Here is an 18,552-nt window from a genome sequence, read left to right on the forward strand (position 1 = left end):
TATTTAGAAGATTATCAGTAACCAGACAGTTTTTGGGTCCCATTGACTTCCATAGTATATTTTTTTCCTACTATGGAAGTCATTGGGACCCAAAAACTGTCTGGTTACTGATAATCTTCTAAATATCTTCTTTTCTGTTCAGCAGAAGAAAGAAATTCATACAGGTTTGAAACAACATGAGGGTGAGTATATGATGACAGAATTTTCATTTTAAAAGTGAACTTCTCCTTTAAGACTTTTACATTGTAACAAAAAAAGTATATTTCAAATAGATGCTGTTCTTTTGAACTTTATATTAGTCAAAGGATCCTGAACAGATGTATCACAGTTTCCACAAAAATGTCAAGTACCAAAAATGTTTTAAATATTGATAATTATAAGAAAAGCACCAAATCAGCACATTAGAATGATTTCTGAAGGATCATGTGACACTGAAGATTGGAGTAATGATGCTAAAAAATTATGCTATTCAGCTTTACCATCACAGGAATGAATTACATTTTAAAATATATTAAAATAAAATATATTTTGTTATTGGACAATGTGTTATTACTTTTTACTTTTAGTACATTTCTAAGAACTTTGCACATGTAAGTTGTAAGTTGTCGTAGACACTCTAATATGTAATTGACATTCTATTGATCTCACTCTCTCTCTCTCTCTCTTTCAGAGAGCGTAGGGAGCAGGAACTACATGAACAATACTGTAAAGCCTCCACTCCAGAAGAGAAAGCAGCTGTGCTTCAACGTTATGCTCTCCGTTTCACCATCAGCGATGCCATATTGGAGAAACTCCAGCTCCCCAAACTGCCTTCTGCTGCCTCACCGATGCACATGTCACCTCTCCATCAGCCCGAGAAGAAGCCAACATGCACCGCCCTAGTAGAAGCAAAGGTTCCAGAGCCTGCACAAACTACCCAAACACACCCTGTGATCCATGTAGACCAGACGACTGCACAAAAACAGGCACCGGCGCTGCCCAAAACCACTGAACCATCACCTGCCAAGTCCATCAGCGCTCCAGAAGTCCTGTCAGCACCAACGCGAGTTCCTCCTGCTCCATCAAAGCCTGTTCCCCTCATCACCCCAAAACCCTACAGCCAGCCAAAATTCAGCCAAGGCCTCCGCAAATCAATAAAGGCAAGGATATTTAATCCTGGACATTAACCTCAATAACCAATTCCTTTAAAAATTAAGTAGGTAGGACAATATTTGACCGCACGGGTATATTTGTGGCAATAGCCAACAATACATTGTATGGGTCAAAATGATAGATTTTTCTTTTATGCCAAAAATCATTAGGATATTAAGTAAATATCATGGTCCATGAAGATATTTAGTAAATTTCCTACCGTAAATATATAAAATATTTATTTCTGTGAGTGAATGCAGCACAATCGCGAACATAAATGGACAACTTTAAAGGCGATTTTCTCAATGTTTAGATTTTTTTGTTCCCTCAGATTCCAGATTTTCAAATAGTTGTATCTCGGCCAAATATTGTCCTATCCTAACAAACCACACATCAATGGAAATCTTATTTATTTAGCTTTCATGTGATGTATAAATCTCAATTTCATAAAATTGTTCCATGTGACTGGTTTGTGGTCCAGGGTCACATATTGGGATATTCAAACTTTTGGATACCAAGGACACCCAAATATGATCATTTCCCTGCAAAAGACACTCTTACTGAAATATAAAGACAGCAATAGAGCCATTTAAACAATATGAGAAAAGGAAAATAAAATATTTGAAAATATCATTACTACACATGAAGCCAAAGCAGAATTATTAAAAAATAAATGAATTAGAAAAATAAAATACTTTCTTCCCCTCAAATTGTATGTGGTCCCCAGACCCCAGTTTGAAACCTAATGAGACAATCTTTTATCGGGATTGTTCACCCAAAAAAATGTATTCTGTCATTACTCACCCTCTTGATGTTCAAAACCTGAATGACTTTCTTTCTTGCGTAAAACACACCATTATCAGAATGTCCATGCTGCTTTTTTCCATATAATGAAAGTGAATGGGACCAGTCGAGGTCACCATTCGCTTCCTGTGTATGAAAAAACCAACCTAGACATTTTGCTGGAGGGCAATTTCACGCAAAACTGTCACATCCATAACGCCAACACAATGCCATGATATTTAGTTGGCGTTATGGATGTGACAGTTTTGCGCGGAATTGCCCTGGACTCCTTTTCTGTTCCATACAAGAATGAGTAAATAATCTCTCATTTTTGGGTACATAATTAGCTTGAATAAATGTGTGTTCTTTGTTTTTAATACAGAGTGATGGGCTGATACGTGTGAATGGTGAGAGCACTCAGCAGGAGAGCAGAGAGAGGGACGATAGAAATTCTATGCATCGTCCTATCAACTTCTCTCCCTCACCTCCAAAGCCAGCCACTCAAAGTCTACAAAACGAGGAGCTAATTGTGTTTGAAGCCTCAGACCACCAGCAAAACTTACAGACTTCCATTCCTGAACAAGAGAAAGAAGTTGTAAAGATGGAAAAGGAATGTTCTCTTATTTCTCAAGAAGAGAATATCAAAGAAGACAACTCATCTGCACTATCGGTGTCAGAACCAGCAGGTTGAAGAATATAATATTATCCAAAGTTTTCTTTTTTTTAGGGGTAATATAATGCAAAAATAAACTTCATCCCCGGTCCAAAAAGACAATTTATTGAAATTAAAGGGATAGTTCACCCAAAAAAATGAAAATTCTGTCATCATTTACTCACCCACTGTAAACTGTATGACTAATTGTTCTTTTTTGTCCAAGTCAGTGGGATCCAATGTTGTTTGGTTCCCAATGTTCTTCAAAATATTCCACAGAATATTATATTATATTATATTGTATTATATATATTGTGTTCCACAGAATAAAAAAATTTAATACACGTTCAGAGCGACAAAAGGGTGAGTAAATAATAACAGAATTTAGGTGGACTATCTATTTAAGTAGTTCCAACTTTCTGCACATATAAAGTTATAATATAAAGTAATTTGATGTGACCCCTTTAAAGCAAAGGTAATATACTGAATCATTTTTATATTAACTTAAAGTTTCCTATTTTATCAGGAAAGCAGCCAGTGCCAGACACAATGATGAAGCTCAGCTGTGTTGTCACAACAACCATAGTGACAGAACTCACTCAGACACACCAAATCCCACCAAATGACACGTCCTGCACAGAGCAGGTGGGCCTTGATTTCGCTCTTTTCACTTTTTAATAAAAGTTCATTGGTTTTTGAAACACATCCACTGATTCCTAAATATAAAGCCTAAAGTTGCTGGAAAGTAAATGATTAGTTTGGGACTAGACCGGATCTTGTTCAAGTGACTTCTGTTTGGTGCTTCATAGGGTGCATCTTTAAACTTTAATACTTCTGATTGGTCAGTTGCATTCACGACTTCTAAACTGTTTAATTTCCAATATAGCTGCACTAGTTTTATGTCTTCACAAGTAAGAAAATAATTCCAAATAAATAATAAATAAACCAATATTTAATATTACAAGTTGCCATGTAATAAGCAGGATAATGTGCAGTCAGCTGGTCATTTTCACAAAATAGACACGCAAATTAAGTTCAGGATGGGGATCACCCTGTTAGGGATTTTTTTTTTGCATAGCATACCTTGATGAATAGGGTGAATGTGCTACTGTATACTATATACTGATTGGAAACCTGCTTTTATTTCCATTGCCTTTGTGAAAAACGCAAGAATCTTTAATGATTTCCTTTTCATTCCCATCAGCTTGGTTCTGTCCATAATTCATGTGATTTGAGCTCAACTGCCGAGACCAGCAAGGCTGACCAGACTTCGTACTCGCTCTCACTGACAGGTAATACAACTCCACTTGCCACATCCTTAATCTCTCATAATGTGATGAACAAATGAATCCTTACTCCAACTTTCCCACTTTTTAGTCCTCCATTTACCTCCACTGAATCTTCTTTTGGGTTACCTTTCTTTCTGGTTTATCTTTTTCGATCTTTTTCTCTTGCTTTTTGTCTCTTTCATTGACTATCCATCTTTTCTGGCTGGTATATGATGTGCGTGTGGGTCTGTTAGAGTCCTCACATACCTCTAGCTCTAGGTTACGCTGGGAGTTCTTCGCTCCAACAGGTAAAACTGATAGATGAGCTAATGGCACAGGGCTTCCTTCTCCATGAACAGCAGATAATCCATCTGCATCATCTCTCGTTTGTCAACCTCCTTTGACTTCTCCTGTGGAGGTGCATTGTAGAGTAAACGCTTGTCTGCTGAGGGCACTATGAGGCGATACTTTTTTAACTGTATTTAAATGTAGAGGAAAGTGGGGTAAACAGTGCCACTTTAACTTAATTTGTCCTATAGTTAAGGACAAAGGAGACAGATGTGAAACATATATTACACACTACTGTTCAAAAGTTTGGGGTCAGTAACCCAGACAGCAACACAGTGTCGGCCCACATCTTGTACACGTGGATTCAACACGTACCAGATGTGAGCCGAATATGTTGCTGTCTGGGAAGTTTGGTTACACTTTATTTTAAGGTGACATAAGCCGCGTTTCCATTACCCTTCACATTGTGCAAATTGAAATTGCGAATTGAAAATACGCCCAATGGAAACTTTTCAATTTCGCAACAACTCCCATTTATCGCAAAAAAAGTTTTTACGCTCACATGAGGTGGTTTTTCAGGCAATTCGAAATAGAAACATTATAATATTACAAATAAAGGTTATGCCCTGAAAATGTACCAATATGTATGATACGTGTATTTTTAGACCTGGAAAAAATGTGCTTTGACATAAAATGTATTTCACTTGCAGAATGTAAAACATTGTAGAGATGTAGAAAATTTCCTTTGACTTTGATTTACCAGTATATAGTATATATTTACTGGTATAGTCACATGACAACAGTCTTGCCGTTTCTTATTGAGGTGTAAACTGAAGTGTAAACTCTCCCATCTGTCCCCACTCTCTCCTCAACTAAAGACCTTTCCTTCTAAACATAGATTTGTGCGTCACTTTGTCCTCATCAGGCATCTGTAGCATGGACATATGTCAGCGCTCCATGGGCATAGAATAGATTTATTTAATCTGATCATTACGCAGTCGTGCTCAAAAATGAATTATGTAGAAATTAGGATGTTCTGTTTTATATTGCTTTTACTGTTGTTTTCATGTCTGTATTTTAACAACTCTCAGAGAATACACCCTTCTTGTTTTGGCCCCATGTATACCTAGTATTCATATCCATCTCAGGTGATACAATCACAATCTGTGATCAACAGTGGTCAAATACACTCGACCACACTGCATTGAAGTAGCCACAAAATCAGAGAGCCTCAAAATCATAAGTGGAGGTGCATGTAAATAACAATAACAACGTAATAAGTGTAAACAGGGATCTGTTTTGAAAGAGGACCATGAGATGGATGTGAGTATCGGGTGTTAACAGAGCCATTATGCCTCAACACTTTCCGTCTATCTCTTTGTTTGTGTCATTTCAGTGTTTTATGCTCTGTGTATCTGTGCACCAGTTTAAACTCCTGTGGTGCTATCGCTTTCATTAGCGTAAGACGATATTATTGAGTATATGATGAGTTTCTAAAGCTTCTGTTTCCCTCTCCTTTCCTCCACAGAGGGGATTGACTACTCAACAGAATGTGTGAGTACTTCAGTCGTGCCAAACTCACACCAATTCTTCCAGAATATCTCCTTATTTCCTCTTCTTGCAACTCTTTTCATTCTTTTTTCCCTTGGTAGTCACTCATTTGATGTGCATTTTACTGATTTTGGCTGCTAGAGTACTCAAGATGGCTTGAGGGAGCAGATTGTGTTTTATGTCTTTTGCCGTTGCATTGCTTCTCACTGGTGTTTCAGCGTCTCAGACCAACTTTCAAGTGCTCATGCTTATAGCTGTTGTTACAGTGTAGGTGCACCCTGTCTTCTTACATTCCTTTCCTTTTCTTCCTTTCTTCTTCTTTATGTGTGTGTGCGTGAATCAGATTGAAACCCCAATGCTGAATCTTGCAAAAAGGGTTGATCACTGGACGTGGGATCCTAATGAAGAGCGTAGACGGCAGGAGAGATGGCAACAGGAGCAGGAACGCCTGCTTCAGGTACAATAGCCAGCTTGGGGTTTGTCTGAGAGAAGTGTGCACCACAAAACTGGTATTGGTGTAGGTGTCAGTATTCTGGTCAGCATGAGATTTTCCTATCTGTCCTCTCTACCCTTCACCGTCTCTCCAATTTATCGCACCGTTTGTTGACTTCCTCTATAACCAGACCCAAACTTGTATGACTTCTTTACTTCTGTGGAATATAAAAGGACAAATTTCGAAGAAAAAGAAAATTTGACGAACAAATTTCGAAGAAATCACTTATGTGTTTATTGTGGTTTCATACAAAAAGTGACATAAAAGACTTTTACATTATTACAAAAAATAATAACTTTCTATTCATCAAAGAATCCTGAAAAAAAGTATCAGTTTCCACACAAATATTAAGCAAGACATTCAACTGAGATAATAAAATAAAAAATAAACAATTGGAGCACCAAATTAACATATTAGAAGTATTTCTGAAGGATCACGTGACACTGAATAATGGAGTAATGAATTCAGCTTTGCCATCACAGGAATAAATTACATTTTAATATATATATTAACATAATATGTACTGATTTCCCCGATGGGTTGCAAATAAAGTTGAAAGCAGGATCTATAGGAAGCAGTAAAGATTTTTTTAACATAGAACTCAAGAAACACGTAAACAGAACAACTCAACATAACGCAACAGAGAACAGAAAACTGAACAAAGGAAACTGAGGGCTTAAATACACAGAGGTAAATAAGGGAACGGTGAACGTAATCAGTAACTAAGGGAATAAACTGGCACTCACTAGGAAACTAGGTCAACTTACAATGACAGGGCAAACAGGAACAGGGAAAACAGAACCAAAACCCAAACTAAATAGTAGTAATAGTAATAATATTTTACAATATTACTGTTTTCACTATATTTTTGGTCAAATAAATGCAGCCTTGGTAAGCATTAGACATTTTCAGCCTTGGTAAAAAAAATTCTTAGTTTTCCCAGTTTTCTTCGAGTTCCTGGTTACACTTATTTTAAGGTGCTTTTGATATAGTTTAATTTATATATATGTACTGAGTCATATTAATTATAATTTACTATGCCTAATTTACTGTTACTACTAGTACATGTAAATAATAATAATAATTCATTACATTTATATAGCGCTTTTTCTCGGCACTCAAAGCGCTTTACATAGAAGGGGGGATCTCCTCAACCACCACCAGAGTTACATGTAAGATGTGTAACAGGAATACTGTAAAATAAAGAGTTACAGAGTTCCTCCATTAGACCTGAACAAATATATAAATGTTGTTATTCAATGTTATTGCAAGGAAAAGAGCGACCAGCTCATTCTTCAAAATATCTTCTTTTGTGTTCCATGGAAAAAAGAAAGTTGCACAAATTAATCTTTTGGTGTGAAATATTTCTTTAATCCTTCTTTTGTTTCTCTGTAGGAGAAATATCAGAGAGAGCAGGAGAAGCTGAAGGAGGAGTGGGAGAGAGCACAGAGAGAGGTGGAAGAGGAGGAGAGGAGACACCATGAAGAGGTGCGTCTTCAAATTTTTTTACATGACAACTAATTAGTTCTTAATGACGACTAATTCGTTCTTAATCTACAATAGGAGAGGCGGATACTGGAGGAAACTGTGACCCCACTGACCCCTCGCACCTCGGTTTTATCATCAAGTATCGTGACCGAGGCTCCGTCCCTCACCCAGCCCTTAGTCCCACAGGACACTATTGTCCTCTCCTTGGCTGACTGGGAGAAGAAACAGGAAATGCTGGAGAAACAAGCACAGAGTAACAGTCTGACACACAGGTGAAATATATGCAAAATCCATATACCTTTTCCACCGAAACGGTGCTGATGCTGGTATTCAGCCAGGCGATCTGCAAACCTCTCTCAGAATGGCTTGCGTTTCCACTGAGCAAGTGATAATGTGATTGACTGTGACTACGGCAACCTGCCCACAAAAAAAAAAAAAAAACTAAAATTCAGCGTAATTTAATTCAGAGTCATTGTGCCATATTGAGCTGGCTTTGATGTACTCTGGCAACCTGTCATTGGAAAAGGGTTAACAAAAAAATACAAATTCATATTGTTGATAATGTCAAATGGTTTTTCAATGTTCAATTTAACCTCTCTAGCCCTGATCAAGTAATCGCACCAGCTCAGCAGAATGGTCAGAGGATTGAACCTCAGGAGAGCCAAACAGCTACACCACAACTGCAGTTTATACAAGGTAAGATTACGCTAAGACACACACTAACCTTGCGTCAATCTGGGTCAAATCTTTTGTTTGTTGGTTTTATTCATTTTTGAAGAAAAAAAAAATTTTCTACAAAAAACACTAAAAATGTGAATGCTGCTCATTGGTGGTGGTTGAGGAGATTCCCTAGCCTGGCAAGCCAGACCTACATCAAGATGTTAGGTCTGAAAACTCACCATAGACGCGGTTTAATCCGAGGGGCGGGATAAACGGCTGTCTTTCAAATTCCCTCTGCACGCAATAGGACAGCGCTTCAACCAACCAGAGCGTTTTCCCAACAGCGGAGCTAACGTTAGTTGATAGATTAAACTTTTGCCATATCTGGCCGGCAAACCGACGAACACATCTTCCTTTTTTTAAGAATGACTTGAGTGCCGTTCTTTGCTCTTTTCTCAAAGAAAAACTTAACTCCAAGTCCTCCAGAGTCGCGGCCAAAGCCGATTCGAAAGACCGTTCTCCAGCAGCAGCTCTTCTTTGTTTTCAAGTGGCAGCCGTCGCAACTCTGTCGTCATTATGTTAAGCCCGCCCCGCCTACTCTATGCACGACGTGATTGGCCTGACCCAATTTAGGTTTTTGCAGCTCAAAAGTCAATGGAGTCAATTTTGCAAAATACATTTTGCTGCCGCTAGGGTGCGTCTAGATTTCTAGGCTAGAGATTCTCCCCTTCTTATTAATAATAATATTGCCACACCTGTGCAGTGCATAATGTGGGAAGGCAGAGCAAGAAAGCTTGCCCTCGGGCCATTTTTAACAAATATATTATTTAAAATAATTGCAATAAAAAAATGATTATTGTTGTTTTATTATAAATGATTATTATTATTATTGTAATAAATTATTATTATTGTAACACTACATATGTTAATTATTATATATGTTTTATAAAGTATACTTTTTTGTGTCATGAATATCAAGTGATTTATAAAGTAGTTTTACAAAAATATCATAAAGATCTAAAAGGGATCGTCTATTGATTTCGTCACAATTTTTTCCTGCATGTTGGTTACACCACACTACTTTTGACAAAAGGTTTTTAGAAATAGCCAAACATCTTATATCAACATTTCAGAAATCTTGATAAAATTAAAATTAAAATAGCTCAGACTTGCAAGAACATCTTTTTTTAATGCATTACTCGTCTGCCACTATATATATAAATCACAGTGCATATTAAACCAGCAAATTAGCGGACACACTTTTTTCTGTGTTATTACAGATGGCTCTTGGAGCTGTAAGTCTAAAGGCAGGCAAGAGGATTTGAAGAAAACTGCCTCACTTGATCGTAAACAGAGTCCACCCCAGAGCCAGACCACGGGGATGAGGAGGTGTGTGTGTGTGTGTGTGTGTGTGTGTGTGTGTGTGTGTGTGTGTGTGTGTTTGGGGATGCATGCTGGCTTGCTTACACAAGTGCCAAAATGCTGCTTGGCTTTGCTATGAGTGAAGGATGTTTAAACGATCAGATCAGTATGATTTTTTTTTTCTGGCACATGACACATTTCTGCATATGACTTGCTTTCACAGTTCTTTGTCTCTATGCGCGTGTGTGTGTGTGTGTGTGTGTGTGTGTGTGTATGGCTGATGGCAGGACTGGGTCGTGTGAAAATGTTTTAGGGACACACCCATCAAAATCACCCACACCATCACAAGACACGCCACCTCCATCACCCAGCAGGTACGAGCCTTCCCTCCAACACATACTCGATCGCATATGCGTGTGTGTGTGTGGAGCGTTTCAGTAATAGGCTTCAAATGCATTTGTGCACTTCAGCCAGAAACAGTGACTGGGTCATGCTGTTGAACTGGCCTATAAGATTTAATGCATCTTCTTAAAATGCAAAAGTATTGGTTTCAATTTGGTGAATGGTGACCATATGTATAAGGCATAACAAATGCTTTCATTTCAGGAGTTACATTATCATGCCAAGTGCTTATGCGCACACAATCCCATTCATTTAAATTGCATATTTGCATTGCATTTTGCTTTTTTGTTACCACTTTAAAGTGTATATATATATATATATATATATATATATATATATATTGGGGGTCCAAAAGTGTGGTAGCATATCGTTGTTGTTCCTTAAAATCATTTAAACCTGAAAAAATGTAATTAAAATGTAATTATTGAAAACAATTTTATTAAAATAGACAATAATGGTATTTTAAGACTTTTGGTCCCCACTGTGCATAAACATATTTATTCTATTTATAGTTACACGGATATTATGGTAAAGCTGCATTCACGGCATGTTGTAATTACCGTAAGCTGTTCTACACGGAGCTGTTCACGTCCTCGGGCTGGGAATTATGCGTTTCTATGGCAAAATGATCAATGCCTAAATGAAACTGCAGCAGTCACGTGGTACAAGTATAACCTCTCAGAAAATGTGCAGGTTACAAGGAATGGAACACTCTTTACAAGTTGAAATCTTGTAATTACGGTAATTAGGGCGTGGCGTGAACGTACCTTAACACTTTACAATAAGGTCCCGTGTTAGTTAACATTAGTTAATGCATTAGCTAACATTAACTAACAATGAGCAATACATTTGTTGCAGTATGTTAATGTTAGTTAAAAATACAACTGTTCATTGTGTCCATTGAATAATATTAACATATACTTTTGTTTTGAATAATGTAATAGTAAATGTTGAAATTAATGTTGAAACTAAGATTAATACATGATTTAGAAGTGTTTTTCATTGTTAGTTCATGTTAATTAATGTTAACAAATGAAACCTTATTGTAAAGTGTTACCGATATTGTAACAGTTGTTATTTCAAGAAGTCAGTGTTAAAGTTTTACAATGGGTAAAACAGCTCAGTATTCAGGCCACTGATCAGGGGCTGTCTCAATCGCAAAATCCTTCCAGTGCACCTAAAAAGTCCCACAATGCACTGCAAAAACCAGGGAGCAATGATGCTCACAATGGCTGCATCCAAAATCGCATACTTCCCTACTATATAGTAGATGAAAAACAGTATGTCACAATGTCCAAATTCACAGTACACAATAAAGTAGGCAAAAAGTACCCAGGTGACCTACTTCTTCTAGCGAGATACTGAAGTGAGCATACGATGGACACTTGTGCATCGTTTAAATTTACTACCTTTCGTTATGTTTGTGGCTGAAAACAGCCACTACTTTAAACTGCTGTAAAAATGTATCAGATAAATATTTTTTTCAAATTTTTTTGCATAAATCTATTAATCAACCTCTGTCCTGCTCAAAAATACTAAATGTTTAAAAAAAATTCAGGATTTTAACTCTTTAATTGCCAAATTCGTAAATGATGTCACTGATTTGGGGGGGAAAAAAACACAAAATTACTCATTTTCAATATAAAATGTGATTGTGGACTGGATTTTTTTTTTACCTTTTATCACAGTCTTGGACATGTCAAAGATTAGAAACAACATTGGTTTTGATGCATTGTTAGTTTTTGTGCAGCATCAGATTTGAACTTTTTCTCCCTCATTTACTGTTCGTGGCTGTTTTTGCCCCATTGACTTCCATTAAACCACATTTTTTGATTGCAAGGTCATGACACCATATAATCATGCATTTTTGATTGTTGGTGGTTTTCCCTGTTGGGAAGAGGTAAAATTTGTAATTTTTACTGTTGATAACCAGGTGGCACCATTAACCCTTTAGATAGGCCTGTGCCAAAAAAAGCTTAGTTTCTGGCTTTTACATGGAGTTATATGGAGTATAATAGCATAATAAAGTGTGTGTGTGTGTGTGTGTGTGTGTGTGTGTGTGTGTGTGTGAACTCACCTTGATGCGTCTGAGAAAATCAAAATATGCACCTCAGCTCTCAGATCTACATGGAGTAAACAAAAACAAAGTAAGTGTATTTATGCATCTGCTGCCTTTTGATGGTGAGAAATGCAGACTAAACAAAAACAAAGCAAGTGGATTTAAACGCGTGCATGCAAGCCTGCTGGTCATTTGATGGTGAGAAGAGCAGCAAGCAACATGAGAAAGGGCTTGACTTGTAGTGAAGTTTTAGAGATGATTATGCAGCCTGACCCTTCCAGCGAGCTGCAGGATGTATCGTCTTCTCCCTCTGACGCCACAGACTCAGGAGAGTCAGATCCTGATTTGGATGTGGCACCCTCATCATCCTCTCTAGCTTCCACTGAAGGCGAGGAGGATTCGGAGGATCCTGGATCTGGGTGGATTGGGAGAAACGGCGAAGTGTGGTTTTCCACTAACGCGGAGACAACTCTCTTTCTTCAGCCTGCCAGAGGCGTGACTCCAGGGCCGACGCGCTATGCCATTACAAGGCATAGTCATACATGTTTGTATGACTGTACAAACATGTATGTGTTGACGCAAGTCATGCTGACAATGAGGTCAATCATCTCCTCCGTAAAAAACAGATTCAACACGGAATCCATGTTCTGGACCCTTGCGAAGGCATAGCGCGTCGGCCCTGGAGTCACGCCTCTGGCAGGCTGAAGAAAGGGAGTTGTCTCCGCGTTAGTGGAAAACCACACTTCGCCGTTTCTCCCAATCCACCCAGATCCAGGATCCTCCGAATCCTCCTCGCCTTCAGTGGAAGCTAGAGAGGATGATGAGGGTGCCACATCCAAATCAGGATCTGACTCTCCTGTGTCTGTGGTGTCAGAGGAGGGAGAAGACGATACATCCTGCAGCTCGCTGGAAGGGTCAGGCTGCATAATCATCTCTAAAACTTCACTACAAGTCAAGCCCTTTCTCATGTTGCTTGCTGCTCTTCTCACCATCAAATGACCAGCAGGCTTGCATGCACGCGTTTAAATCCACTTGCTTTGTTTTTGTTTAGTCTGCATTTCTCACCATCAAAAGGCAGCAGATGCATAAATACACTTACTTTGTTTTTGTTTACTCCATGTAGATCTGAGAGCTGAGGTGCATATTTTGATTTTCTCAGACGCATCAAGGTGAGTTCACACACACACACACACACACACACACACACACACACACACACACACACACACACACACACACACACACACACACACACACACACAAACACAAACACACAAACACAAACACAAACACACACTTTATTATGCTATTATACTCCATATAACTCCATGTAAAAGCCAGAAACTAAGCTTTTTTTTTGCACAGGCCAATCTAAAGGGTTAATGGTGCCACCTGGTTATCAACAGTAAAAATGACAAATTTTACCTCTTCCCAACAGGGAAAACCACCAACAATCAAAAATGCATGATTATATGGTGTCATGACCTTGCAATCAAAAAATGTGGTTATAATGGAAGTCAATGGGGCAAAAACAGCCACGAACAGTAAATGAGGGAGAAAAAGTTAAAATCTGATGCTGCACAAAAACTAACAATGCATCAAAACCAATGTTGTTTCTAATCTTTGACATGTCCAAGACTGTGATAAAAGGTAAAAAAAAATCCAGTCCACAATCACATTTTATATTGAAAATGAGTCATTTTGTGTGTGTTTTTTCCCAAATCAGTGACATAATTTACGAATTTGGCAATTAAAGAGTTAAAATCATGATTTTTTTTTTTAAACATTTAGTATTTTTGAGCAGGACTGAGGTTGATTAATGGATTTATGCAAAAAAAATTGAAAAAAATATTTATCTGATACATTTTTATAGCAGTTTAAAGTAGTGGCTGTTTTCAGCCACAAACATAACGAAAGGGTAGTAAATTTGCCCACAGTGTACTGTTGAGTTTTTGAAAAATTTCAAAGCATTTTCCCAAAATATGTGTCAAAATAAGATTTGTCACCAAAAATCATTCCATTTGCTGAAACACAGAAAAAGTTATGGCCAAAATTAGACTCAAAAATACCCCATAGTGGATGAAAACATCCCCAACAGCACATAAGGGTTAATATCCCATTAGGCCATGGGAGAGGATTTATGAATGGCGGAGAAGTGACGCAATTGGTGCCGGAAAGTCACGTGATAATGATAACATGGCGAATGTAATATGTCCTGCGGTCGTGAAGTAATTACTTATTCAAAATAAGTACCTACTCAAAAGAGTATGCGATTTCAGATGCAGCCTCTCACAGCCTCTCACACCCTAGGGACGCTAGGGAGCTGATCGAGACCCACCCAATAACATATGGCTTTATGTGGCGCCCTCTGCAGGTCAGTAAGTGGAAAGAAACTTTGCTCCAGCTGTGCACATCCGTTGGGTAAAGGAGCAGCTATGATCATTGAAACCTTGGGGCTGTACTTCCATATTCAGTGTTTTAAGGTAATTCTCGTTTGTGTTAGTCTCTGTGTATACGTGAGTAACCTCTACGTCTTCTCATATGAATATCTGATGTGTTCTAGTGTGGCGTGTGTAAAGGGTTACTTGGCGACACAAGTGCTGGGACTGACGTCCGAATTCGAAATGGACTTCTTAATTGTCAAGAATGCTACATAAAATCAAGGGGTGAGTCAATGTGTTTTAAGTGTATGATCCTAAATGTGCTGGATATTGTGATTGTAGTTTTTCTGCATTTTGAAAGGTAATGTGTGATCAAAAACATGAATCATCACATTATAAAATAAATGTTTTTCTCCAAAACACATTGGGAACAATTATCTGCCCCCTTTTATTAAATACTTTATAACAGTCTTATCCTAAAATGCCTGATGAGTTTGGAAAACACCTGACAAGAGATCAAAGACCATTCATCCATTCCCAATGTGTTTTGGAGAAAAACATTTATTCCATAATGTGATTTTCCCCCCACTTTCAATTCTTTTACTTCAATAAAAGGTTAGATTTTTACATTTAAAAAAAAATAAAATATCAAGGATAAACAATGCAGATTTATTTTTTACAGCCATCTTTGATCATATTTACCAAGGGGGCAAATGACCAGCACTGTGCATATGTAATTTATCTAATATATCTAATTATAATATTTTCACACTTTTTACATAATTTGGCAGTTTGACTGGAAATTATGCACAATACAAATATTGTGTTTTTTTTGTTGTTGTTTTTTTACATCACATATCCCATATTTCATATCGATCTCTTCATTGACATGCTCTCCTTAGTTATTCTCTATTTGTTAATTATTCATTTATTTTTTATAACTTTTTTGTGGTAAAATTGGTGTTCGTGATGGAATCCGAGGGACATTTATAATTTGTGTACTTGTTTATGTAATTGGTTATGATTATTTCATCTTTTTAGATTATCATAGTTTTTTCAATGTTATAATATTTTTATGATTGATTTTTTTTTTATTTTATTTTTTTCATATTTTAAGGTCCCCTGGGTCTGGGACATGGGTAAAACGGTACAATACATATTGTCAAGACCCTTATTAATGCGCTCCTCCTTCCTTGCAGCTGCTGGCCAGCCGACAACATTGTGAGGCCTCTGCACTTCTGACAAGGAAATGGAACCGGAATCAGGTTAAACCAAGCCAGGACCAGAACCAAGAAGAACGGATTTTATGTTTCTACAACATTTCCAACTATTTTCCTTACAGCACAAGCACATATACATCAACATCAGAACTGGAATCATGAACGCATGATGGGTTTTCCTCTGGACTTTGACTGTTTTTGTGCTTACTGAAATATGATAAAGAGTTCATAAAATATATGACAGCGAGTCTGTTAATACTGTTAGTTAGTTTTACACTTTAGAATGAGCACTGGTGGCACTTTACCTCACAGTGGCCATGTTACACGCAGTTCAATAGCAATGAGGCCAGAAACATACTTTACGCAAATGCAGATCAGTAACAAACCTCAGTACTTAATGGGGCGATAGAGATCATGTCAAATGCCTGTGCCATTAACCCAAATACAACCCCATTTCAGGAAAAGTTGGGACATTTTATCTTTAACCTTTACTTAGCTGACAAAAGTACAAAGAAAAGATTTCCAATGTTTTCACTTGTTTTCAACAAATTTTTGTTTTGATGGCTGCAACAGAAAGTTGGGACAGAGGCATGTTTTCCACTGCGTCACATCAATTACACTTTTAAATAGTTTGGGAATTAAGGATACTAATTGTTGCAAAGTGAAATTTTTGCCCAATCTTACCTGATACTGTCCAGCTGCTCAGTGGTCGTCGTTGTCTGCTTCTCTATTTTATGATGGGCCGTACATTTTCAATAAGAGAGATCTGGACTGCAGACAGTGTGTGTGTCTAGTGTCAGAGGTTTCTTGCCCAACAAGGACTAAGATTTCTCTGGATTCCCTGAATCTTTTCACAATATTATGTATGGTGGATAGTGAAAGACCTGAATTCTTTGCAATCTTGCATTGAGAAATGTGATTTTTGAATTGTTTGGCAATTCTCTCATGAAATTTGGCACAAAGTGGTGAGCCATGACCCATATTTGTTCACAAAGACTGAGCCTTTGGTGGATTGTACTATTATTCCCAATCATGATACCCTCATCTGGTACCAATTCACTTGCTTATAAAACAGTTTTATTTAGCCTCTGCTCCAACTTTTTTTTGGAGTGTGTTGCAGCCATCATCTACAAAATGTGTTTATATTTAGAAAATACAATTAATTGGTCAGTGAAAACATTGTAAATCCTTGTACTTTTAAAGGTTAAATACTGTAGTATTAACAAATCACAGATTCTTGATTTTATTGCATTTTACAAAATGTTTCAACTTTCCTGGAAACGAGTTACTTATTTAGTGTACAATGATGACATGGAATTAAAAACGTTGTTCTTTTAGTGTTACTCAAATACACTGTAACATGGGCACTGTAATGTAGAGTGTGACTGAATCCGTTTCTATTGTTAGGTAGCACAAACGTCCAGTTTTCATCCAAGAAATTTTTGCATCTGTTATTTTATTAATAATAAATAATCTCAGTTTTTGTAATGGTCTTGCAGGTCTCTCACATTATTAATAAATGTTAGGCAACTGTTGTTGACGAACGCATGACGTGCGACTCTTAGGCCTAGCTGATTTGTCCTGATGCCTTAACTGACAACATGAAATGAATACTGATAAAATTGTCCTTATTTATGGTTTGAAAAAAACCTTCTTCATGTCTTCATGAACTGGAGTGGATTTGATTGAAATGTTCCTTCCTCCATTTTGCATTGCCCGTTTTCTCCTGTTTGATAAGTGAGGGGTTTGATACTTTATTTGTGCAGTATTGTTTAACAACCCATGTAAACAGCATGTTGCTAGCAGGTAGATCTTACATTTCCATTTGATTATTTTTCCAACTTTATGTTATTAATATTTACGTTTTGCTCTGCATTTGAATGGTAAGACAATTGCATGATCCCAGTAACTTTCCTTGGTGACGCTTTACATTACAATGCCAATGTTACACATACATTACATGCTACTAAAATGAATTTCTGAAGTAATAACATTAACAGTGTGCAAAGCGGCTCTATAATCAAACATTTTATGTAATAACTGAAGCACTGTAATGTAAAGTGCAACCCTTTTTTAGCTTTTAAAAATGTCCCGTTTTTATGTGTTCTGTTGCCTTTCTCTCTTCTGCAATGTTGTGCCTTAGAAATGCGCTCCAGATAATGTCTAGTGTCGGCCACCCTTGCATCCAAAGCTTCAAGTTACCAATGTGTATTGGTGAGAGTATTATGCATATGCACTGAGCACTCTGCTTTTACCCTTGTACTTTATTCAAACACTATGAATGTGCGAGCAAGAGATTAAAAAATGAAAAGCACACCCTTTGTAAGCTTTTCATGTCCATTTAGAGATGTAAAATTGTTAAATATCCATATTTATATTAATCTAAATCAGCTGGAAAGGATTTCATGTTCTGTTGAATGTCACCAAAATATCAAATACAACAACGGCCGATTTTATTCAGCAAAAATAGCATATAATTTCTGCTTTTATAACAACTTCTTTTGCTTTCTGTTAATATTTGAAATTTGATTAAAACACATCACCATTTAGATACAGGGGGTTTTGACTGTCGCTTGTATATCATTTGTTTTATTTTGTGACATTGTAAGAATACGAACTAAAGTTAGGCAATAATTACTGGAAAGATTAGCCAAGGATGAGTGAGATGTGTGTGACAAATAACTTCATATTCTGTATTTATTACACCCTTTTAAAAATGAGCGATATAAGACAACCTACAAGACGCTGAAATGCAATGGCTTTTATAGCAAGTGTATGTTTTTAAATAAACTATAATAAACTATTTTAAATGCA

The 18,552-nt window shown here is 37.2% G+C and overlaps 1 protein-coding gene across 6 annotated transcripts in view; it reads left to right on the forward strand.

The window, feature by feature from the left end:
• Positions 1-18,552, forward strand: part of limch1a (LIM and calponin homology domains 1a) — a 55,426-nt gene extending 36,874 nt beyond the window's left edge. For 4 of the 6 annotated variants that reach the window (XM_081360327.1, XM_081360330.1, XM_081360331.1 and 1 more), the window contains 14 exons: positions 671-1,139; positions 2,297-2,600; positions 3,093-3,211; positions 3,771-3,858; positions 5,651-5,676; positions 6,017-6,130; positions 7,562-7,654; positions 7,730-7,926; positions 8,256-8,350; positions 9,595-9,703; positions 9,964-10,050; positions 14,512-14,620; positions 14,701-14,803; positions 15,718-18,552. In XM_081360327.1, the coding sequence (XP_081216453.1) occupies positions 671-1,139; positions 2,297-2,600; positions 3,093-3,211; positions 3,771-3,858; positions 5,651-5,676; positions 6,017-6,130; positions 7,562-7,654; positions 7,730-7,926; positions 8,256-8,350; positions 9,595-9,703; positions 9,964-10,050; positions 14,512-14,620; positions 14,701-14,803; positions 15,718-15,743 (1,939 nt within the window). In that variant the 3' untranslated portion in view covers positions 15,744-18,552. The remainder of the gene's footprint in view (positions 1-670; positions 1,140-2,296; positions 2,601-3,092; positions 3,212-3,770; positions 3,859-5,650; positions 5,677-6,016; positions 6,131-7,561; positions 7,655-7,729; positions 7,927-8,255; positions 8,351-9,594; positions 9,704-9,963; positions 10,051-14,511; positions 14,621-14,700; positions 14,804-15,717) is intronic. The other 2 variants (XM_081360328.1, XM_081360329.1) reach the window with 2 other exon arrangements.

Source organism: Scardinius erythrophthalmus, assembly GCF_964197995.2.
Source record: "Scardinius erythrophthalmus genome assembly, chromosome: 3".
Taxonomy (NCBI): domain Eukaryota; kingdom Metazoa; phylum Chordata; class Actinopteri; order Cypriniformes; family Leuciscidae; genus Scardinius; species Scardinius erythrophthalmus.